Source organism: Artemia sp. Qi Xiang Cuo, chromosome 6 (genome assembly GCF_049724085.1).
Source record: "Artemia sp. Qi Xiang Cuo chromosome 6, ASM4972408v1, whole genome shotgun sequence".
NCBI classification, from domain to species: domain Eukaryota; kingdom Metazoa; phylum Arthropoda; class Branchiopoda; order Anostraca; family Artemiidae; genus Artemia; species Artemia sp. Qi Xiang Cuo.
This window is the reverse complement of record NC_142799.1, coordinates 57,237,766-57,263,385: the sequence shown is the minus strand read 5'-3', so window position 1 is coordinate 57,263,385 and position 25,620 is coordinate 57,237,766. Positions and strand designations below refer to the sequence as shown.

The window sequence follows — 25,620 nt, the reverse complement described above, 5'->3', positions numbered from 1 at the left end:
AAGTTGAGGGAATTAAATGGATAGCTTCCAGGGAGTCTCACCTCTTTCACTTGCATCATCAACCAAAATGATTTCTTCAACAAGTGCTCTTGGTGATCTGTTGATGATACTCCATACAGTTCTTAATAAAGTTGTCCATGCCTCATTATGAAAAACAATTACAACACTTGTGGTTGGTAGCTTAGCTGGATGTTTTTTATGCTTACATCTAAAATAAGAGCAACTAATAAATTAAATTTATATTTGCCCCTTAATGATAATGATTAGATAGTTGTAAAATAATTATTGGGAAAAACACTTAGTAGCTGACCAAAGGTGGTATCCTAAAAGTATAATCAAAATTGATATAAAAAGGGTGGATTTCTTGAAACAATAAACGATAAAAATACCATAGTTACCAGAGGTGTCAATTCATGAAAATGTAGCGACAAGGGCGCATAATGAAATTCCCAAATCTAGAAGCAGGGTATTTTTGTATGTTTTTTTTCCAATGAAAGTATCAAAAAAGGTGTTTTTAATCTAGGGAGAGATGAAAAAAATAAACAGGAGCAATCCCCCCCCCATTGACGCCCAAGAGACTCAAAACTTTCGATTAAAAAGTCAATTTTTATAAATGATGTCTTTTCCTTGATTATAAATCAAACTTGTACTACAGAAGCGGAAAATGGAAATGGTGAGAACTGCTGTGAAGAGCCTATATTAATGATGATCTGTACCAATATATTGTCATTTAATTATATGTCCTTTTATCTTGAGTCAGACTAAGCATTCATAGATAAAACTACAGTCCCCAGCTTCTACCTTTTTAAATTCAAATAGTATGTCTTGAATCTATATTCTGATTGATCAATCACAAAGTTTATGCTACTCTGATTGGTGAACGACAAAGTTTACGCCACTCTGATTGGACTGAACTGATAAATTTGCCCACCACCCACATATTGAAAATACATTTTGCAACATCCCACCCCCCAAGTAAAACAGATCTTGAATTGAGTGCCAAGGGCGTATCCAGGATTTTTGTTCGGAGGGGGGGGAGGGGTAATAATGTTTAGCGCATCAAAAATTTGTTTATATGCATTTTTGTTGTTTTTTTACGAGCCGGACAAAAAAAATCGGGGGGAGGTCAGACCCTTTCCTGGATACGATCTATATTGACGCCACCGAATAAAACAATAGTGTATGTCTCACACACAGTAGACAGAATATACCAGTAAGCTTATCGCAGATCATTTCTGGTCTTCGTTCTCGGTGCGAACAAAAAGCTCCTCCCACTTATTTCTGCATTAGCGGGAATGCGGGTTAGTCTGTTTCCGATTGTTTCAATGCACTTTGATGGAAAAAATCTTAAACATAATAACCTGAATGCCCGCTAATCTGACTTCGCCTATGTTTATATCTGCAAAAACGTTCTCCGGAGCACTCGCACCCCGGTCCGGGTTTTTATAATGGGTGAGATAGAGAATGATCATACTGGATATTTATATGAACTGTGGTCTCACATAATAAAGTGACGCCACAAATTAATCTTTCGTGGGCAGTTAAAATTGAATATTTCAAAAGTGATCCGAGTCAAGTTTGCATTCCCATGTAGCGTATGCGACTTAGAGGCTAATTTATTTTTAATTTAATATTACAGCAAAATACAGAATAATGTCTAACAAGCCCGGAAATGAATATACATTTATTTTTCAGGAGTATGAAATCAATTAAGCTTAAAGTGTCTTGACCAAAGAGCAGGAAGCTTAGATGAAGTTAAGTAAAACTTCACCTTCTAACTACACCACCCAAAAAGTCAAGTCTATCAAGACTGTAAATATTGATTCGAAAACCTAAAAAAGTATCAAGATCACACAAAACCACTTAAATTATACATTGAATAGTCATTCACGACTACAAAGAGTAATGCGGGTAGCCAAAATCGATTAAGTTCATGAATCATAAGTAACGTGTGCGGAAGTAGATGGCAAATCAAATAGCATATTATAGACCTAATCTGTTGGAAGCAATAAAGACCAATTCATAAAAAGCTCTATGAGAGGTTGCAGGAACTTCAGCTAGGGGAGGGGGGATAATTACCCCCTTCTAGATTTCGGAAATCACCACTTTCGGTATTTTACTGAAAAACACCATTTTTGATATGTTCATTGAAAAATACCCTTTTTGATATTTTCATTGAAGAAAATCGACAAAAAAGAACTGATCCCCCTACATTTTCGTGAAATGACGCCCCTGAGGTTGGACAATACTGAAAAATTAGAAGTTGGGGAGAATGTAGAGCTATTTATATTCTCCTATGGACATTCCCTCTAAAATTTACAATACAACTCTCAATAAACTAAACAGTACTACCAACGACGCCAATATCACGAAAATGTATGGACGATGAGGGGGGGGGGGGTATTTTAATTTCTTAACAGACACAAAAAAAGTATTTTTCAAGATCTAGGAGGGGTGCAATTTGCTCGTCCGGTGTTGGTTCCCATGCAAATTGGCGCATGAAGAACGACCTCCATGTGCCTCTGGATATCTGGCTAGCCACCGGAGAACCAAATGCACCTATGGACAGTTGGGTTGGCAGTTCTCCTCCTGAAACTTCTATTGCTACGAATGGAACCAGAAATTCAGCCTTGGATATATCATCGCGAATCCCTTCTCGCCCTATATTGTTGACTAAGGCGGCACCAATGTGGCCACCTGGAATGTTCTGAGACTGAACCAACCCAGTTCAAAGCTTCTATTAGCCAAATAATTAAAGAAATATAAAGCTACAATTGCTGGAATCACTGAAACACATCTATCTATCTGGTGATAGTGAGGAATACATTGGTGGAGAGCACACACTGCTCTGGTCTGGTGGTCAACAGAAACAAGGAGGCGTTGTCCTAGTGCTGAACAGTACCGCACGCAAGGCCCTCTTGTCATTTGCAACAGTAGCAACCAGAACTCTAAGAGCAATGCTCAATGGTAAACATGGAAAAATAACCATATTCACCTGTTACCCCCCCCCCCCAAATGAAGCCGAGGAAGAAGATAAGGGTGACTTTTATAGCCTTTTAAGGTCTGAGCTCTCGTCAGTACCTCCCCACGACTACCTCGTCCTTCTAGGAGATATGAATGCTAGCATTTCAAATGAGTCCGGCCTGTGGGATTTTGCTGTTGGACCCATAACAGTAGATAGCCTAAACGATAATGAAGAGAGAATGCTGAACTGCTGTCTCGCCCACAATCTTAACATTGCAAACACATCCAAGCTCTAAGAGGCCACCAAAAAAAGGACATTGGAGCCACATATAAGATTCTCCGTGAGCTCTCAGGTCAATACACTCAAACTACATCGTATCTTCATAACGCCAGTGGCAAGAATATTTACGACCAATCACAGTGCCTCCGCCAGTGGGAACACCACTTCAAGAAGCTACTAAACTCAGACCCACTTGACTAAATTGACGACCAGATTACTGATGCTGCTTACAATGCTACACCTGCCCCCCGATGGCACTGAATTTACAGCAGAAGAAATTAAAGCTGAAGCACGAAAGCTGAAGAACAACAAAGCACCAGGAGTATGTGGCCTGACATCAGAACTGCTTAAAAATGGCGATCCATCCATGACCCTCTGGCTACAAGTGCTGTTTAATACTGTGTGGCGCTCTGAAATGATGCCATCAGACTGGAAGACAGGCTTATTTGTGCCAGTCTACAAGAGGAAAGGAAGTAAAGCAGAATGTAATAACTATCGTGGAATAACTCTGCTCTCGGTACCCGGCAAACTCTTCGCCATGCTGCTCCTCAAGCGGGCAACAAAGTACCTCCATCCCCTTCGTCGCCACCAGCAAGCTGGGTTCATGCCGGGTAAGTCCACTACTCAGCAAATCCATACAATTGGACAGCTGCTAGAGAAAACTCTAGAATATAAAAGGAAGGCATACATTGCCTTCGTGGATTTTCGATCTGCTTTCAACACCATCGACAGACAGTCACTGTGGCTGATCCTTCAATCTGCTGGTGTACCTAAGAATATTGTCAATCTGTTCAAAGAACTATACAATGAACTGAAAGTGCGTCATTGTAAATGGGCAGCTCCCTTCACATTTTCAAATTAGAAACAGTGTTCAGCAAGGCTGCGCTGCTGCTCCCGAACTCTTCAGCTGTGTCATGGACCATATTCTCAACAAAACACTGCTGGCGCATCCGTTTGGCATCGGTTTTGCTGGAGGAATTCTGTCAGGTGTTGACTTTACTGACGATGTTGCATTGGTATGCGAAAATCTCACTGACATCAAAACTGCCCTGGAAACATTAGCATCTGCTGCAGAAAAACTTGGTTTAAATGTAAACTGGACCAAGATCAAAATATTGCCTGTGGATAAGACACCATACAGCCCCCTGACAACCATAAAAGTATGTGGCCAAGATGTTGAAATAGTCAAGCAGTTCACCTACCTTGGTTCAATTGTCTGCTCAAACGGAAATCTAGATGCAGAACAGCAAGGGTGACAAAGGCGAACGTCGTTTTCGGCCGCCTGCTGAGAGCAATATTCCACAAACCCCAGATCAGCGGTCTCAAGAAAGCAAGTATCTACTCTGCCTTGTAAGCAAGTGTTGTGTTGTACTCGTCAGAGATTTGCTCTAGACTCAGTCGGAGATAATGAAGGTATATGCTGTCCAGATAAAACACCTCCGCGAAATTGAACACGTTAGGTGGCTCGACAGGTATGGAACATGGATATCCTCCGGTCCTTTAAGTTACCACCCCTGTCCGAGCAGCTTGAGTCCCACTCGCTGCGTTGGTATGGTCATTTACTTCGCTTATCCACTGAAACAGCTGCCCAACTTATATTCGACTTCGATCCAACTGCAAACGGCAGGAAACACCCCAAAGGTAGACCACGTAAGAGATGGGTGGATATCATCCGCAATCAACTCACAGCATGGGGCATTGACCCCAGCGAAGCTCCTAGCCTCCCCTAAAACAGGCCACTCTGGAGACAACTAACAGTGCCTACGTCTGGTTCCCTCTACGCTGGTGACGCTGCCGAGCAAGAGCTTTAAGTAAAAAAAAGTCAAGTTCTATTTTCTTCAATGAAAATACAAACAGAGTATTTTTAGAAGTCCAGAGGGACAATTGCCTCACTCCCTCCCAAATAAAATGGCGTTCAGTACCCAGTGCCATGCATACTACCACTTTTAAGTGGGAACATATTAAATATACCCATGCCTCTTCTACAATACCAAAAGCACAACAGCATGGGAGAGGGGCTAGACTATGCCACAGGTCAATTTTAGATCTCCCGAAGCCATTCCACAACCACAAAGTGGGTATTTGTATGTAGGCTATTTTTTACACATTTAGGGTTTGGGATTCATTCCTGGGATTCTCCTCCCCCTCACACCTGGGCACGGACTTAATGAAAAGAATATCAAAGTAAATTTAAACCGAGCCAACACCAGCAGGCTCAGTGCATACTTCTAAATTTGACTTGCCCCAAACTCCAGAAAACACCATGTTGCACTAAAGGCATGATCCTGTCAGTGCACCAGCAAATAATAAAAAATAAAGAGCAATGTAATAAAAAAGATTAAAACCAACCCTTCAAGTCTCACGTCAGGAAGTGACCTATTTAATGACATCATATCTGATGCAAGAATATTGAACTGGTTCAACTTAAATTTTTCTTTCATATAAATTTCCTGTTCTGAAGGAATTGAAACAGCCTTCCCCATTTCTCCAGGCTGTCCATCTAATTCAGGCATTATTGGCGCAGGTTTCCAACTTTTTAATAAACGAGGTGGATAGGTAACATCAAATTTATTATTAAATTCACTGTCCATTTCAATCACTTCATTTGACTTGTGAAGAATTTCTCTTTGGGGTTTGTGTTCTTGCACTAAGGGTTCAGCAGCACTTGAAGATTCTCCTATGCCAACAGACCCTGAATAGTACATTATCACTAACAAGTCAACAAGGATCCATACCAGAGAAGTCACTGCAATGATCCGGCAAGTTTGCATTCGAATTTTTCCTCTTAACATGTTGATCCTAAAAAAAAATTGTTAGCTTAAATTCAGATTTTGTTTAGCCAATTGTTAAGGGGTTGGGGGTATGCGGGCTGAAGAACCCTGCTTAGGTACCTTTTAGACTGAAAATCCTTGCGTGATTTTGATTGTACAAAGGTGTGACATAAGTAGAATGTGTGAAATTCGTTGAGATGTTTAGATCTTGGATATCTTATGTGGCACAGTTTGCCTTTTCTTTATAATCAGAGAGCACAAAAACCCTTCTTTAAGCATTATGGTAAAAAAACTTTTTACTAAAACAATTTTTTTCTGAAAATTCAAATTAACTTTGAAAAGGGACAGTTAGAGAGAATACAGCCCCAGAGGCCTTTCTATGATTTTGGAGCATTCTATGATACAGATGAAAATCTTTGTACAACTCTGATCTCAGCATGGTTTAGATGTCCACTTTTTTATTCATCTATGAAGACTGTTTTATATCCTTCCCTAGAGGCAGATTTGTTATCTTCTGACTGTTCTAACTAAAATGTTGATGAACTTTCAATCTGATTTCATATAGGGCTACAGAGGTGCTTAAGAACACGTGGGTGTTGAAGGGATACCAGACTGCTTCAATTGGTTTTGGTCCTTTAAGCTAAGGTCAATCGTCAGATTTATTACACTTTATCTATACGATCTCTGCTTGCCAAAACATGCGCAGGGGAGGCCAGAAATCACAAGATTTCGGTGATTTTTTTATGAGCTTGCCCCCTCCCCCAACTAAATTCCCGTTTGTATCTCCTTCATAAAAAAGGCCAATACCCCCTCTGTTCCGTTTGATCTAATTATAAATGTCACCTCAATAAAAACTGAAATCCCTACAGATTCAACTTCGTTTTACACTTAAATTCACTTTAAATACTTAAATCAAGTTAGGGTTCTTTTCAAAATTCTGTTTTTAACAATAAATTAGACCAAATATTACCTTGAACTTGAATAGTTGCCTTTTGTGCTATTTGTTGGTATTTTCACACTAAGATTTGTTGTTTACAAGATTCAGCTATTGCTACAATCATGATTGGTAATTTCCATAGAAAAAATTAACTTGCGGCTTTTGAAGCTTACAACCTGAAGCTAAATCTACAATATGACAGTCCTGAAGTAAATTTCGTGAATAACTTTTATTTTCAAAAAGCTAGTACTTAATTTTTTTTGCAAGTTACAAATATAAGGCCCAAATTACAATATGAGCAGCTTAGAGCAAAAGACTGTGCAGACTATATATCTCACAATTAACTTATAATTTCCTCCAAGTTTGTATGAAAAAATTTATGAGATTGTAACTTTAATTAATATTGTAATACAGAAGTCTGGAAGCAAAAAAACATATCAGTATATGTCAAAAATGATTTCTAATTCGTGTTAAAATAAGTGAGAAGGCGTTTTGAGGTCAATATTCAAAATTTCTGAGGATACAGCTGCAATACAGTTTGTGACAATTTAAACAACTCTATTTCTTATTACCTATTATAACTATATTTCCTATGCTTATTAAAAATATAATTCTGGGGGTGGGGGGGGAGACGTCGTTTCTCATTAAGCAGCCTGAAGTGGAGGAACTAGAAAAAGTCAAAGAGAGAGAAAAATTGAACCAAATTGAGCAATAGACAACTTATATTCTAATGATAACAAGGCATATAGCAAAATTAGACATAAAAGTGTTCAAATTTTAAGGGTATGATCATAGAAAATGATTAGTGCTTGTAACAGCTTTTACTATGGTACTAACAACTCCCTGCTGTACCAAGCCACCTGAGGCCAACACAGCAACGCACGCTCGTCCTCCATCCCAATCTATTCAAGGCCTCTCTTTTACACCCTTCCAGGAAGTACCCATTTCCCTTAAATCATTTCTTACAACATCCTCCCACCCCATTCTGGGATGACCAGCTTTTTGTTTGGTTAACAAGGACAATCTTTGGCAATCTGTCATCTCTCATCCACAGAAAATGTCCTAGCCATTTCAACGTTTTGCAGGATTGAACCACATTTTTCATACAGCTTACTGTATGAGATATGGTCAGTCAGCCAGCTACCCAAAATAATTGGAAGGCAATTTCTCTGGAAAACTTCTAGCAAATCCTCCTCCGTTTTTCGGAGTGCCCACACTTCAGAAGCAAAGTTGACTACTGTCATCCCTGTAGCTTCTCATATTCTAATCTTAGTCTGCAGACTTCTCTTCCTATTCTTCCAAACTTTTCAACTATGATAAAACACCCTGAGCCTTGGCTATTCCACTTTTAAGATCTTCACTGCACCCACCATCTTTACTAATAATACTACCTAGGAATGTGAAGCTGTCCACTAAATTGATCTTCTTGTTACCCAGCATCACCTTTTCACCCCCATTTATTCCTAATCTTAGTCTAACATAAATTTTCAAACCTATTTTTGCACCAAAAACTTGCATAGCCTCTAAACAAATCTGGACTTGTAACAGCTGGAGATAAAATTAAAGTATGGGGAAAGGTGAAAAATAGGGTCAGGGAGGACCAACTACCCCCAATATCTTGTAGCAATCTAGGCCTCTGAGTCTGAGATTTCTAAAGATAAACCTTGGGATCAGGTAAAAATTTTAGGTATGATGAGAATCACACCAGAGCTTATGTCTTATGCTGAAGTAGGCCTGCAATGTCAATGAGGAAGGAGCCAAAGTTTCATATGGAAAATCAACATATGAAAGAATTGCCAAATTGTTATAAGTTTGTATCTTGATTTAGAGCGCCAGTGGTTTGGTTTTATGTCTACATATTCAATAAGTTTTCTTTTATTTTAAATCTATTTATTTTATTTTATTCAATAAAGGAGAAGCCAATGGCTTGTCATAATACTAAACTTTAAACATTTTTCAGCTGGTTTAAGACTCAATTTTTTATGTGTAATCATGGCTTCTTATTACTATTAACTGGTACTGGCTGTTTAATTATTAAATTAGATGAGATGGAGTTAGATAAGGTTTGAAAATGTTGAGGAAGGTAAGGAGGACGGTTCAAGTCATTTTATGTTGATATTGCCCCATCCTTGGCTCTTGGTACCATCATTTAAATTCTTACAATTAATATATTTTGGATTTTGTGGCACACTAGTGCTGGATTCAAGAGCAATGAATTTATTTGATTGTACTTGACTCCTTTGGTTTAAGAATCGATTTTAATTTTGCAAGAATAATCTTATTTGCAATAATGGAAATTTTTTAGAAGTAATTTTACTTCTAATCTTGTTTAAATACCTTATCAATAATTAATAGTTATGTATGAATAACTAGTCAAACTAATATCATTCAGTGTCATGGGGTGGGGTATAAAATTTGCTGGACATAATTTTGAGAAGTCATCATAAGTCTTGCCCTTGACTTAATGCTCCTGCTGGTGGTCCAGTGTAAACACATGACTATTCATCTCCAATCAGAATGGTCCTGTGCAAGCATGATAAGTCTTGTATCTGTGAACAAATAAAGAGGGGGGGGGGGGATAGCTTCAAGTAATAAAATAAATGTAATATATTGCAGGTAATTATTTGGTTAAAAAAAATAATAATAAAACTGTTCCTACCTTACCTTAAATCACTCAGGATATAAATACCTTTATATATTTTGATAGATATAAAGTTTAAAATAGATATCTTTTTGCAACAAAATATTCAATAGGAGGCTAGGAATTGGCGATCATGCATTGTGTATGTGTGTATGTTTTTATTGCACACTATAACCCATGTTAATAATTTTTGTAATTTTCTACATTTTAACTCTTTGTCCTTTTTCTGATTGTTTGATTTGCTACGTGTTTTAATACTCCACGTTTATTAATATTGTAAATGAAAACATTGGCATGTGAAAATATAATGAATTTGTTCCTATCTATAGCAACATTTGAATTACTTAACACAATAATTTTCTAATGTGCATTGATAATTTGTTATAGTAATTAATTGCATCTTCAATCACACTGCAACTCCTTTGCACCATGAATTGCACCCTAGTACCACTGCATACATCCTTGCACAACAAGTGGCACACTTTCTACACATTATGCTCCCACCACATGATGTTTGAAAATGGACATGATTAAAAAGCCTTCCTATGCCCTAAATTGGGTTGTAGATCCACCCCTGAATGTTTATTCACCTTGCTCAATAACTTTCTAAACTAGCAAAAAGCCACTAAACTACAGTTTTGCCCTGAAAATTTGCTCAATAATAGCAACAAAAAGGTTGTTTCAAAGAGTTAGCAGGTTCCTTACCCTCTCCTCTCCCTCAAAAAAAAAAAATCCTAGCTATGCCACTAAGATAAAAGCCCAAGGAAACCAAAGCCAACTCCAGAAGGCTCTTATAAAAGAAAAAAATTCTCTAGAGCCCTATAAATTTGGATTTAGCAAAGGTGTGAGGGTCAAGACACTTTTCTTGGGTTTTCAAAATAGCTGCCGATGCACAATCTCTGCAAGAGGACCTTGACAAGCTCAATAGTTGGATGTCCAACTGGCTGATGGAAATCAATATTGACAAAAGTCACAAGCTAACGATAGAGAAACCTACTATCCACTATGAGTATAGCCAAGGAGAATTACCGATCACATTATGGCAGGAGGAGCGGGACTTGGGAGTTGTAATTGACAGCAACCTTGACTTCCAGGCCCACTACAACAGCATTATTGGGAAAGCAAATTGTATTACAAGAGTTTTAAGGCACAACTTCACTTTTGGAAATGGTAAGACTCTTTCCCTGCTCTACAAAGCTTTAGTACAGCCAATCCTTGAATATGGTCATTGCACTACACGTCCCTTTTACAACAAAGACATCAAAGCTCTCAAAAAGTTCAAAGACAAATAACAAAGTTCTGTCCAACTGAGAAACGTGCCTTACAAAGATAGGCTCTGCAAGCTCAAACTTCCTTCACTAGCTTATCAACTGCACCAAGGAGAACTCATTGAAGTACACAACGCCTACGAAAACATCCAGGCTACTGATGTTCTCAGCTTCAGCCACACGAACCTTTGTGGTCACAACCTCAAGCTTCAAGAGGAGAGGTTCCAAAAGGGCATTGGCCATTGGGCGTTCAAGAACCAAGTAACACAACACTGAAACAAGCTCCCCTCTGAAGTCATCAATGCCAACTCATTAAAATCGTTCAAGCAGGAACTGGACAAATACTATGGTGAAAGTGCCTACAATTTGTTTCAATTTAAAAGATTTTTGTAGAGGGCCTGTGGCCTATTTTTTTTGCATTATATTATTATTATTATTATTAAAGCAAAACTTTCATAAGCAAATTTAAGTTACAGCACAAATAAGCCCAGGAAAAATGTCTTATGTTTCATTTCTTTACAGAATCCTAATAAGTTTATTGGTATTTTGTAGAAAATTGATTTCCTTTTCAAAGAAAAATCATAGTTTGACTTAAAATCCTATTCAAATCATTGGAACTATGTTTTCAAAACCCAGAGGCATCAATAATAACCAAACATTGACCTCCTGTACTCTCCCTAGTGCCCAAATTTGAAGATACCTAATCAGCCTAGATCAATATGTCACCAATCCTTAGGCTTGGGTGGGGGTCAGTGGTGTGATTCTGCAAGCTCAGCTTCTGTGAGTCTGGTAAGCTCATAGTTAAACAAATTGCCCAAAAGAACTGAATTTCAAATGCCAGGTGAGGCAGAAAATGCTTGGTTGTGCTGCAAGCAAGTACCCTAGAGCATTATCCCCTGCACCCCTGGCAATGGATCTGGAATTATGAGTAGAGAATGCTGAGGGAGCCTGCATATGTCTTTTGTCTGCAATGCTTACAGAAGTATATATGCTACAAAAAGTAAATATAGTAGTTCCAAAAAGATAAAAACAAACTTTGCTATGCTTTATGAAGGGTTATCATGGGACTTTGCTGGAGACAAATTGTCCAAAATGCAAACAAAATCATAGAAATGAACATAGAATTAGCAATCATCAAGTTTGAATCCCAATGTTCCTGCTCTGGTACACGTTGGCTTTTAGGAGTAGACAGCAGGTCAGCTTTGTTCTGAGAACAATAATGGTAGAAAAGGGGGCAGGTGGAATGACAGGGGAAGGTCACCTTCCTTAGAAATGTCTATAGGAAAAAGTTATGTGCGTTCGTTTCAGACTCCTCCAAGAAGTGAAGGAGGTGGCCTGATCTGAGAATCTTAGAAAGGTGATTACAATTTCATGATGACACCAGCAGAGAGTGACATTTTGAGCTTTAAATCCCAAAAGTAATACATGTGTGTGGTATTGTAAAGCATTCATATCTGGGACTTTTATATCTAGTACACCACATCTATCATTTGTTTTTCATTTGTCAACTTCAATATTAATATAATTGCTTCCAATATTGACATTACTATAGCAAAAAGTTCCAACTTTTGCAAATATTTCTGCAAAATGTGAGGTTTCAATGTAATGGCATTTAAAAAAAAGCTAGAAAAGCAAATAATTATTTTTTTTTATTTCTTTTCTTCTTGATATTTTCTTTTCCCAAAAGACTCCAAATTAAAAAAAAAAAAATATAGTATGCTACATATAAAAGGAAATGCTAACCAAGCTCTTGAAAAATGTTAATGTTCTTAGGTACAAAATCTTCTTTTTTGTATTTTCACATTGTGTTCAAACTTTTAATATTTGTTTTGCATTTATTTATGTTTGCTAATGGATTTATAGTCAAGACCATGTTTCTTAGTTACTGAAGGAGTGAAAAATATTTAAAATTTCACAGTTTCAAGCACAATTCAGTGGGACATAAAAAAACACAGTATTGCCATGTTACAGTTAAATATTGTAGGAATTATGCTCATTGTGATTATTTTATGAGAATTTTGAAATTATTTACTCAACAAATGGTTTTTTTTTGCACACACTTGGGAGATGGAAAAAATGGAGGTTAAAAATGAAAAAAAAACTTCCATAGCTTATATACTACAAAACATTTGGTTGAAGTTGTTATTAACTGCATTAACCACTGTTATTAACACTGCATAGTTTTTTGTCTGCTATATACAAACAAAATCTACAAGATGCTTATCCAAACATAGCAATTGCCTTGAAGCTGTATTTAACTATGTATGTAATCAGTTGTATGTAATGAAAGAAGCTTTAGCAAATTAAAGTTAATTAAAGCCTATCTTAGAGACTGGATGGACCAGCAGCATTTAACAAACTTGAGCATAATCCATATCAAACAAGGTAGGACTTAGAAGCTTCATATGAATATATTATAAAGACATTTGCTTCAAGAAAAGCATGCAAAGTTAAGTTTTAGTAAACAGGATGAGATTGATTATAATTTATACTGTTTCATCAATAAAATGTTTTTATGTTGGGTCCTGTCTCAAGCCAGGTAAAGGAGGAGGGTTGGGCAATAGATTAATCCCCTTAAAACCTGGATGATTTCTGAAACAATAACAAAAAGCATCAGACCTATCTTTGAGAGGCATGGGAAGACCAAAGTAAGTTAAAGTAAGAAAGTACATAGAATCTTGAGTTTTTCTTAAACCTTGTGGTAGATATTAGGATTTATATTAAAAAACTATATTAATAATAGTAAAATAATCAAATAAATATATTCTTTATAGAAGTAAAATACTCATAATTTAATATTTATAATGTGTTTGATGATTAGGGGGGGGGGCAAATGTAATTCTTGCCCTGGGTGCTAATGGGTTGCAATCCATCCCTGCTAGCATGCTTCTTTCTGGAGAGCCACTATATTAGATCTGTACCAGTCTACCTTGTTCCTACCTCAGTTATGGAATCTTGTATATATTATCAAAAAAAAGGGTATCATTTTAAGAGCTCAAATAAATTTTAAAGAAATCAGCACCAAATGGTAATTTTTACTCACTCTGTCAGATTCTTTTATAAACATGTTTTTAAACTTTTGGGTACTTTTAAACTTCTATGGACTGTTCTAACTTTTAGGGCCTCATCAAGGGCAGACAGGTGGCTTCTCTCTTTTAATATATAAAAATGAGTCAGTATTCATTTTATTCACAATAATCATCTGCACTAATATACTATGACTCATAAACAGACATCATCCCCCATTCCTCTCCCAATTCACATCAGGGGTAAAGACCTGGGAGTCACTATAGATAACCTTCTAAAGTTCCACAAAAACTCTGCACAAACTGTTTCCAAAGCAAATTCTAGCCTTGGACTTATTAAGAGAACACTTGTCAGCCAATCACATGGAATCTTCTTGAAGTTATACAAAGCAATTTTGAGACCAGTTCCTGACTTTGGAACCTGCCTTGCTGATCTTTTTTACAACAGTAATATGCTGCTGATAGGTGTGCAAAAGAGGGCCACCATGTGCATCTCTGGACCTCTGGACTTGGCAAAAAACCATATAGTGAAAGGCTATCTACCCTAAAACTCCCATCTTTGGCCTTCTGATGCAAGTGCACTGATATGCTACTCACATATAAATTTGTCAACAAGCACCAAAACAAGCTCTTTACTTAGGTGCCCAACATAAGACAAACATGAGGTTACTCTAAGAAGCTTTACAAGTCCAGAGTTAACTGTAGAATTAGACAAAAAAATTTAGCTAAAGGGTCACCAATGATTGGAACTGTTTAAGTGAGAAGACAGTGTCTTCACCATCAGCCAATAAGACTTAACAAAGAATGGGAAGCAAAACCTTCAAGATACAACTGGAGCTACCCATCATCTGTGTCCCATAAATAATGATTAATGTGTATGCATACATAAAAAAGTTGGGCTAGGGTGCTGATGCTGCTTGTCATGCCCAAGCAACTCACATACTCTACCTGAAACTGATGGTGTGTGGCAGTGTCTATTCTAAACTACAGAAGAATGGTCCCCTTGATCATACCAATCTGTGGCCACTGTCACCAAGTGGGCTGCAATTGCATCTATCCTAGCACTCTCTTAGTCAGAAGGTGTGTCACTGGGCTATAAACACAGTCACCACCCTCTTTTTTATATTTTGTGTAAAGTGTTTTAATTGTCATCTAAACAATAGAGCCAAACATATCCAACATTGGGCCTTATTTCACTCCAAAGTGCAAATAAAGGTATAAGTCTGGAATTGGGGCTGTTGAGAAGGAAACATGTTGAGAAAGCAACTCTTACTTCACAATATGCAGAATAATTGTAGTTTACACATTTAAACTACAGCTCCACTTTACTTTGCCCTCAACTGTGCCCATATACAGTACAGCCCAAATTATATATAGCCTATTTCCCATGTGATTATTTTTTTATTTTGTCATGGTTTCAAGTTATGGATGCAGAGGTTGAAACAAGAGTGATGCATGGCAAAATTCATAGGAAAATATATAATTTAGGGTCTATATTTGCATATTAGGGGGGTTTGGGGTAAAATATAGTGATGCTGTAGTTGAAAGTGCTAACTACAATTATTCTATAGCCTATATTATGAAGTAAGCCAACGGAGTATTATCTTAACATGTTTCCTTCTTAATAGCCCAATTCCAGACTTACACAATGTTCTGAAAAAGCATAAAAAAGGCATAAAGTGATGTATTCACTTTCATCTGGTTGATAGCTACAGATTTACTGGCCTATGTTCATCTTTTGGTAAATTTCTAGGGGGCACTATAATTTAGCTAGGATGAAAGTGAAAACATCATTGATGCCTTTTTTTATACTCTTTCATAATACAATAATTGCTTCTGTTGCAAATTGCATCTTGAGCCCTTAAACCAGTCCTGAATGTATTTTATATGAATTATGAAAGAGCATAAGAAAAGCATCAAATGATGTTTTCACTTTCATTCCAGCTAAATTATATGGCCCATTGGAAATTTACCATGAACTTTACCCCCCTCCCACCCCCCTAATGTGGAAATATATACCCTGAATTGGAATATAGGCCTGCTCTGAATTGTCAACAGCAAAGTTTTGAATCACAGAATTCAGTTCTATTTTTGTCAACAACATTTGAAAAACTTGAAACATTATGGAAAATGGTTTGAATTGAAAATCAAGTATTTTGATGGTTAGGTTATAACATCTTTGTTTGTTTACAAAAATGAAATACCTTTGGGGCCCCTTTAAGGGCTCAAGATGCAATTTGCAACAGAAGCAATTACTGCATTATGAAAGTGCATAAAAAAGGCATCAAATGATATTTTCACTTTCATCCTAGCTAAATTATAGTGCCACCAGTAAATTTCTCATTATTCATATTATTGACTTACAAATAAAGAAAACATACCAATTGATGCCTTTTTTTACAGCCTGCTCTTTCTAAATATAGCCTAATAATCATTTTTGTCAGAAATGAATTTTATACCCCCAACCCTATATATACCTATTCAGGATATATATTTGTACATTAGCAGGGTGGGGGAAAGTATAAGCTTACCTCTCATTTATATCAGAAATAAAATTTACCCCCATCCCCCTAATGTGCAAATATATACCCTGAATTGGCATATATAAAGGTGGGGGTAAAATTCATTTCCAACAAAATGATTATTATATTTGAAAGAGCATAAAAAAAAGGCATCAAGTGTTATGTTTATTTTATTTGTAAGTCAATAATATGAATAACAAAAAATTTACCATGCCACATAGAAATTTAGGCTAGGCTACTCATCATTTAGCTGGCAAATTAATTGAAATAGCCTATTTAAGACTTTACTTAATTTTTTCCTAGCTAGGTTTAGGAAGTGGCATAATTTTTTCAAAATTCTGGGGGGGGGGGGGCAAAGAGGGAGCCAGTTTTCCCAAATCAAGTGAAAATGACAGTAAAAACTGAAAAATGAGCCACATAGGCTTATACTATAAAGGTAAAGATATACTAAAGAAAACTGACCGATTTCTGTGAATTATACAGGCTAGGCTTATCTGAGTTTTGACAAGATTGTTGAAGAAAGTAAATTTCAGCTGGGGGAGGGGCAAACTGGGGTCTGGGAGGCACACCAAGGTCTGGAAGGGTCAGTTGCCTCCCCTGCCCCAAAGCAAATTACACCCCTGACCCAGGCCGAGACTATCGTTAAAGTTTTACTAGCCTATTTGATCCAACTAGCCAAGGGCCTAGAATTTAGATTTTGGTTCCTACCTGATTATAATCTTCTTTCGAAGAAGCTATAATGATGTAACTTTTATGGTTATCTCAAATATTTCGAAGTTAAGCTAGCATTAAGTATAAACCTACTAGGACGACTTTAATAAAAGTAAGTACATTTCTCATAGCATTAGGCAAGACTTCCAACTATACAAAAATCTATCCAATCATATTCAGTTCCATTGATCTTCCATCGGCATCTATAAAGCTATAGACAGCAGTGTATGCGTCGGGATCATAGACAAAATTCCTTGATATTGAGCCAGCCTTATGGAAAATTAAAATTTTTTGAAGAAATTCTAATGCCATCTTACTTATAATGGGGGAAAATGTTAAATTATGCCGAAGTAACGATTTGGTTCAATATTACTTTATAATATAAATTTTTTAAGGCATAGCAGATGTTTTTAACACATCATTATCTCTAGAATATAGCGAAAAACTGTCATTTTTCTATTTTATTAATTCCGTTAGCCGTGAGAAGTAACTTATTTTTTCCTTTTAGTCCATAGATAAAGGTAAGATTGAGAATTTCTGATCTCAGAATATCAGAGTAAAAAATCCAAATTTAGTGCCTTCCATGGCTAACGGGGTTAATGCATACTTAGAATAAAATCTGTTAGCTCTATTCTTGAAATTACTGCATGGTGAAAGCACGTGTTGTACTGTCAACTGTTCTTGTGTCATCTTAAGACCGTAACCTTGTATTACTGCTTTTATTTCCTATTATATAGTTTTAATTTTGTCAGCTCTATGTCTTATTATGAAATAGTGATTCAAGAAATCACTTGAATCACTATTTCAGGCGATTTCCAAAATTTAGCCGTAAAAAAGGCAGAGTTTTGACCAATTAGCCCTTAAACCTTTTCAGGAGTAATTCTCTCGCCTCCATTTATGTATCAAGTATGATTAATAATAACTAAATGTATTTCTTCTCAGATATACTTGACACCAGGCAATGTTAAGTGAGGAGTATAATTTCCTACCGAGGGAAATGACAAATTGCTTTTATGCGACAGAATTGCCCTAAAACTTAAGAATAAGAGCATAAAATCTCAGATTGTTCGCTTTAGAATAAAACAGTTTGACCAGGATAATTTGAGAAATACCTCTTCTAAAAATATATAAAAATAAACTCATAATTTGTAATTTGGTTCACAGTGACTGAAACTTAAAAACATAACTTTTCTTTGATAACTAAGAATCAAAATCAAATACTCTTTTTTTACTGCTCCAGGTCCTGAAAAATTTAGTCACTTCAACCCTTAAATATTGTTGGAATAAGAGCAGTTTCATGAAATTTCTTTGCAATATTTAAAATAATTTAAATGTTGAAATGACGTCAATTAAATTGTAGCAAGTTCCATGATAGAAACTACACAATTCTGATACGCACTCTACTGCGATGTGTTCCGAATGTGAAAGATCTTTTAATCTAGTTTTCACTTTTAATTTGTTTTAAAATGTAGATTAAGAGCCACTTTTGTCAAGAGGGCACATTAAGTGGTTTTCGTTCCAACTAGGCTAAATTTTGGATAAAACTTAGATTTGACTATTTTAAAGTTAGTAAAAAATGGTTGTATATAAAAAAGAATATTTGATAAATTAGAAATTAAATAAATAGACTTTTTTAGTTATTTTTAGTGTTTTTATTATATAATTTTTAGTTTTATAGTTTTTAGTTATTTTAGTTTTTTAGTTATTTTACAGAAAAAAAATTAAGAATTTTGAAAAAATAGATTTAATAAATTTTAATTAGGCCTGTTTTGAAGTTTTAGAGTTTGGTGGAGTAACATTGACTACCTTGGGGCTTGAATTCCTATGAAACCAATGTTAAAGCAAAAAATCTTCTTCTATTATAAGTTTCCCATAATCTTCAGATGTCAACACTTTAGTTTACTTGTAAAATACCTTTACACTAGTTCCTGCAATCAGCAAAAACTGCCTATCCAAGAAGTAGGTCTACTTTTTTAAATCACAGACGAATTGCATCAGAAATCATTCTTATTTGGTATCCATTAAAATGACCAAAGACAGGCTTAGTTCCTATATTACATCAGTGCCCTGTGTTTTCTCGCTTAAAATTTGTTTACTACACAGTTTAAGTCTATTTAGTAAATATATACAGACCACAAAAAGACATTTGCAGGAAGTGGAAACTTCATGCCACGGAGTAAAGAGTGAAGCTCTTAGTAGAGTAAAGCTGACAAGGAGTGTTTCAAGCAGGGTTAAGCTCTGGCGGTTTGGTGCAACGGAATTGTTAGTAGTTTTAGTAGTTACTTCAATTTCACCATCAAACGAATTATTTTCGTTCCAGATTTAAGCTTTTTTGTGATTTCAAGCAAGTTTAATTAAGATTGTGTCCAGGAAATGTAAACACCACAGATGTTAAAGAAAAAGAAAGTTAAAAAAAGAGGTACAAAAATATAAGTTTATTCAGAAAGAATATGGACTTCTTTGTCTGTAAAATCAAATGAGAAGTTTGATTTTCATATGACATTCTGAATTCTGAATATGGTGGTCTATTTCATTTCTTTTTATTCTGTGGTAATTCTAATTGGTTGAAAACTGAGTTAACATATCGTTAGGGTTGCTCAACTTTTTGTAATGAGCCATATATATATATATATATATATATATATATATATATATATATATATATATATATATATATATATATATATATATATATATATATATATATATATATATATATATATATATATATATATATATATATATATATATATATATATATATATATATATATATATATATATATATATATATATATATATATATATATATATATATATATATATATATATATATATATATATATATATATATATATATATATATGCAGAAAAAGAGTAGCACATAACTGGCAGCACCGATATAGGGCATTAGATTTCAATTTGTCACCATCTGAGTACCTAGAATTCCAAAGTACTAAAGTAAAAGGAGTATGATTTTACTAGGCTCAGATTGTTCAAGACAATTTTTTAAATTTATGAAGTCGCTGTGGTTGAGATGCTTTCAAAACTTTAGACTGACCTTGTAGAAGCACGGCAATAGAAGGTAAATGTACGGCAGTTCAGAAGCAAGAGGTGTTTCAGATATGTTGGATGCAGTAGAGGCTACCACACGAAACAAAAAGGATTTTGAGGGTGCAGTGAAGATGCAGAAGCCAGTTGGTCATTTTTGTAGTGGCTGTGCTTGTTATGTGTATTGTGTAATTATTTGATTAATTACTGTGCTTGTGGGCTTACTTCATGAATTTTAATTTTGTTTTATTTTTCATTTTCCGGCTTTCTCTTTTCGTTTTTTTCTTCCCTTATGCTCCGTTTGCTATTGCGTTTAAATTCATTTCAATCCTATTCGGTATTACCATAGCATTTATTAATTATTTAATACCAAAAAAAAGTTTTTTCAACTGAAAGTAAGGAGCAACATTAAAACATAAAAAGAACAGTAATTAATACATACTTGTGGGGGTTACTCCTCCAAAACATCTCGCTCTTTATGTAAAGTTTTTTAGTACTTTAGAAAAACTTTCATTGTTTTAATTAAACGAACATAGTATTTCAGGAGTCGTTCTTAAAGAATTGGGACAGAATTCAAACTTTGAGTAAGTTTGAAAAAAATAAAAAAAACAACAAATAAACACGCATCCGTGATTGTTCTTCTGGCAAAAAAATACAAAATTCCACATTTTTTCAGATAGGGGCTTGAAACCTCTATAGTAGGATTCTCTGATACGTTGAATCGGATCGTGTGATTTTCATTAAGATTCTATGACTTTTAGGGATTGATTCCCTCTTTTTTCGAAAATTAGGCAAATTTTATCAGGCTCGTAACCTTTGATGGGTAAGATTAAATTTAACGAAACTAATATAATTGAAATCAACATAGAACTCCAATTCTTTTAATATTGGCATCCAAATTCCGTTTTTCAGAGTTTCGGTTACTATTTGAGCCGGGCTGCTCCTTACTTACAGTTCGTTATCAAGAACTGCTTGATGATCTGGATGAGTGTCCAAGTTCTAAAGCTGCTTATAAAATGCTTGGTTGTGATCCTCAAGGATTCTTTAATTTGTAACAAAAAATACATTTGACTTAAGGCAATGTTATAACCAAGACTGGAGAAAAAAAGGGTACAAATAACAAGAATTGCTAATGATAAAGTGTTCGACATGAACGTCAGTGTAGAAGCAGCTAAAAAAAGAACGTGCTCATTTTAACTATATTTTACCAGTTTCTGGTCTTCACATCACCCCTTTACGCGGCCCAATTAAAATATGTGTGCCTATTATGTATTAAGTTTTGAAACTATAAAAATAATAGTTTATGGGAGAAGCTGGACATCAAGTAAAGATATAGGAATATCATAGTACTTTTATGTAAACGACTTCAATTCCAAAACATGTTTTTTTTTAATTAGTTCGGAAACTCATCCAGCCTTTAAAAAGGTTACTTAGCCTGGAAAAATGGCTGTTTAACCTAGAGAAAACTTAATATTGTTTTTCATTTATTAAAGTAGTCCTTATTAAATTTATTTAATTGCAACTTTATTAAAGATATTATTTAGTCGTTTCTGTCAGGGATTTCATTAATCTTCACTAAAGAGAATATAAAAGATGCCTAAGCGCTGATGCAGTAGCGCTGCCTAAGTAAAGAACGATGTTGGCACAATGTATTATTTATTTTTTGTTTCCTTTAGACCAGGGCACTTCGTATCGAAGGAGTTGTCGTAGAAACTTCAAAAAGGGCTCATTCGATTGGAAATTGGAGTGGCTTGTGCCCTTTTTTATAGTCGAAAATAACCGAAAGGCATCTAACACCCCTTCCACGCCCACCGGTTCCGCAAACACATCCAATCAAAATTTTGAGGTAACCATTTTGTTTAATGTAGTTGATTTCCAGATGGAAACTAAGTTTTTGGGGAGGACAGTCCCCCACATCCGTCAGGGAAAGGGTTGCAAGTTATGCCCTGGGGGTATATAAGGTTTTTATAGAAAGCGTTGTCGTAAAACTTCAGAAAAAGGCTCATTCGATTGGAAATTCAAAGGGCTAGTGCCTTTTTTAATAGTCGAAAGTGATTGGAGGGCAACTAACCCCCTTCTCACGCTCACCTTTTCCCCAAACACATCCAACCAAAATTTTGAGATAGCAATTTTGATCAACGTAGTTGAAAGTTCTGGAAATTAGGTCTTTGAGGATGACCACCCTCCCCCCCCACAGCCCTAAGGGCAAGGATTGTAAGTTATCCCTGGGGGCATAAAAGGTTTTTATAGAAAGCGTTGTCGTAGAAATTTCAAAAAGGATTCATTTGATTGGAAATTGAAATGGCTAGTGCCCTTTTTCATAGTCGAAAGTTATTGGAAGACAACTGAATCCCCTTCCACGCCCATCATTTATCCAAACACATCAAATCAAAATTTTGGGATAACCACTTTGTCCAAAGTAGTTGAAAAGTCCGGAAATTATATCTTTGAGGATGACACTCCCCACAGCCCTCAGAGTAAGGGTTGTAAGTTATGCCCTAGGGGGCATATAAGGTTTTTATTGAAAGCTTTGTCGTAGAAACTTGGAAAAGGTCTCATTTGATTAAAAATTCAAAAGGCTAGTGCGCTTTTTAATAGTCGAAAGTGATCAGAGGGCAACTAACCCCCCTCTCACACCCACCTTTTCCCCAAACACATCCAATCAAAATTTTTAGATAGCCATTTTGTTCAACGTAGTTAAAAAGTCCGGAAATTATGTTTTTGAGGATGACACTCCCCCCGAAGCCAATAGTCGAAAGTGATTGGAAGGCTTGATATTTTTATAGTAAAGATCAATGTGGGTACAATGTATTATTAGTATTATTATTTTTTTTTTTTTTTTTTTTTTTAGACCAGGGCTCTTCGAATCGAAGGAGTTGTCGTAGGAACTTCGAAAAGGGCTCATTCGACTGAAAATAGAAAGGGCTTTTGCCCTTTTTAATAGTCGAAAGTGATTGGAGGGAAACTAATCCCCCAACCCCCCCCCCCCCCCCCATTTTCTTTTTTTTTAAAAACTAAATATTGCCTTAAGATTAAAATAAAAATGCACTGTGTTAGTGCTAATTCCCAATAAGGCATCTCAGCAGTATCCCAAGAACGACTGAGGGTATTATGTTCAAACTTTCGGGGCTTCTTCTGGTCTTAGAATTTAACCAAATCAAAATAGCATAAGTGTATCCAAACTATCAAAGAAAGTAAACAGGTTTTTTTTTGCGAATGGTATCAAGTTTTCTATTTCAGGTCAACTAGAGGAGGTATGAAAGTAAATTAAACACTACTATTGGTGTCCAGATTTTTTAAAGGGTGTATGTTGTTAAAAATTGCTGAAAATCTTTCTCCAGCATACAAATAGCAGGCCAAACTATACAGTCTTAAAAAAAACGAAAAGATTAAAACTAATATTTTCTTTTTCCCTAAAAAGACTATGTCAATATAAAACGAACAGAAATTAATTAAAAACACATTTTCCACAAAATAAGCTTTTCAAAGAAAAGTAAAGAACTCTATTAAACCAAAAATGAGCAAAAGTAAAATCAAATAATCTACCAAGCGTGCGCATTGTCAGTTTAATATACATATGCTGATATTTAGTAATCAAAATGTCAATATTATCTGATTTATTAAAGTTATAAAACTAAAAACATTTATATTTTTTTATTAAAGTGCAAATTATGTTTTGGCCTTGGGAAGGCACAGGGGTTGTGAGCCCTACTCATGTCAATTTCTGCTCGTTTTTAGTTTGACTTGATTATTTATTGTAATTTCTGTTCGTTTTGGGTTTCATTTATTTATCTATGCTGATTTGTGGTAGTTTTACGCTTGATAGATTATTTTATTTTATTTTTGCTCATCTTTAGTTTAATGGAGTTCTTTGAAAAACTTATTTTGTGGAATTTTTTTTTTAAATAATCTATAAAAAAAAACACAATTTAGCTGACCGTTTTCCTCTGTAATTTTACGTTGTATTCTAAGGTCGACCATTTTATTTCTTGATAGAAAAGGCTGTATTTAGAAAAAAATATGGCTGGTATGCTCTTAGCCAAAAGTCGTTCCAGTAACATAAATTGTGCCTGCTTTTAAGGCCGTATCCAGGGGGCTTGGTACCCCCGACCCCCCACCAAAATGTTTGTCCGACTCGTAAAAACATAACAAAAATGAATATAAACAAATTATTGATGTTTTTTTAAAGTTTTTTTTTGTAAATGAGGGCTGCATATTTGTTGGTTGTGGACGCTAATAATGATACACTTTGAAGCAAAAAAAAAAAAAAAAAAAAAAAATGATCAACTTGGAAGTTTGTGGTATGGTCCTGTAAACTCATAATTCTAACGAAGTGTCCTATTACTGAATGCTTTGACTGGATCAATTTGGAGATTCGGAACAAAAATACAATCGAGCATAAATACTCTCAATTTTTTTTTCAGTAATGTTCTCATTTTTTCCCCTGAAACGTATGATTCAAGGATTATGATTTTTATTGAACTTTGCGCTATTAAGCTCATAATTAACAATAAAAATAGCAATGCCCCTCGTTTCTCTGACCTTTTTTGCAAGTGACCTAAAAAACAATATTTATCGTCACTACCACAGTCTACCACATCTAAAGGTCGTTTCTGACGTATTTACTTCTGAGATAATTACAGAAAACTGTTTTCCAGTTGTTTATAAGCCAACATGGTACAGCAATGACGGGCGCACCCGCAAGATGATTGACTACATAATAGTAAACCAGAGATGGCGATCATCAATCACAAATTGTCGAACATCCGTTCCCCCGGACTCGGAAACACTGTTCATAGATTGGTAGCCGCCAACTTCCATCTCAGACTAAAGGGTCAGCCGTCAGAGCGACATCAACCGAAGTTAAACGTTCAGAAACTCAGTCGGATGAAATCCAGGAAAAGTAACCGGTTGCCAAAATAGGTTTGATTGCCTGAATACCTTTGATGACCCAGACTCTCTTTGGCAAGCTTACAAGAGCAACAATTAGAAGCCGCTGTTGATACCAATGGGCACAAGAAACACTCCAAGAAGCCGTGACTGTCACAGGTAGCACTACAGATCATTGAACAGCACAGGAAAGCCAGCTGGCCGGTGATATGCCCCCATACAGGCAGCTAAACGGGATAAGGAATAACCTTATTCACCGTGATTAACAACAATTTGTTGATAAAAAAGCTGATGAACTCGAAGAAGCTGCTCGCAAAGGTGACGTTATGTCCCTGTTCTAGCATGTCAGAGAACTGAGCAAAGGGAAACTCCAAAAATTGGAGCAGTAAGATTGAAATCTGGTGAAATACTGGAAGATAAAAGCGCACAACTAGAAAGATGGAAGGAACACTTGGCAAAGCTGCTGAACGCTGATAGAGGTTGTCAAACCTGACCTGCTGTCGTCCCTTTAGCAAACCATGCGCGAGAATCATCCAGAGTTTGATCCCCCTTCAGTGGAA

The 25,620-nt window shown here is 35.7% G+C and overlaps 1 protein-coding gene across 3 annotated transcripts in view; it reads right to left on the bottom strand.

The window, feature by feature from the left end:
• Positions 1-17,259, bottom strand: part of Pgant5 (polypeptide N-acetylgalactosaminyltransferase 5) — a 53,364-nt gene extending 36,105 nt beyond the window's left edge. The window contains exons 1-3 of one of the 3 annotated variants that reach the window (XM_089090880.1): positions 17,241-17,259; positions 5,594-6,043; positions 42-208 (exon numbers count right to left, since the gene is read on the bottom strand). In XM_089090880.1, coding sequence (XP_088947006.1) covers positions 42-208; positions 5,594-6,043; positions 17,241-17,242 — 619 coding nt within the window. In that variant the 5' untranslated portion in view covers positions 17,243-17,259. Of the gene's footprint in view, positions 1-41; positions 209-5,593; positions 6,044-17,117 lie in introns of all 3 variants that reach the window. The other 2 variants (XM_089090881.1, XM_089090882.1) reach the window with 2 other exon arrangements.
• Positions 17,260-25,620: the final 8,361 nt, after the last annotated feature.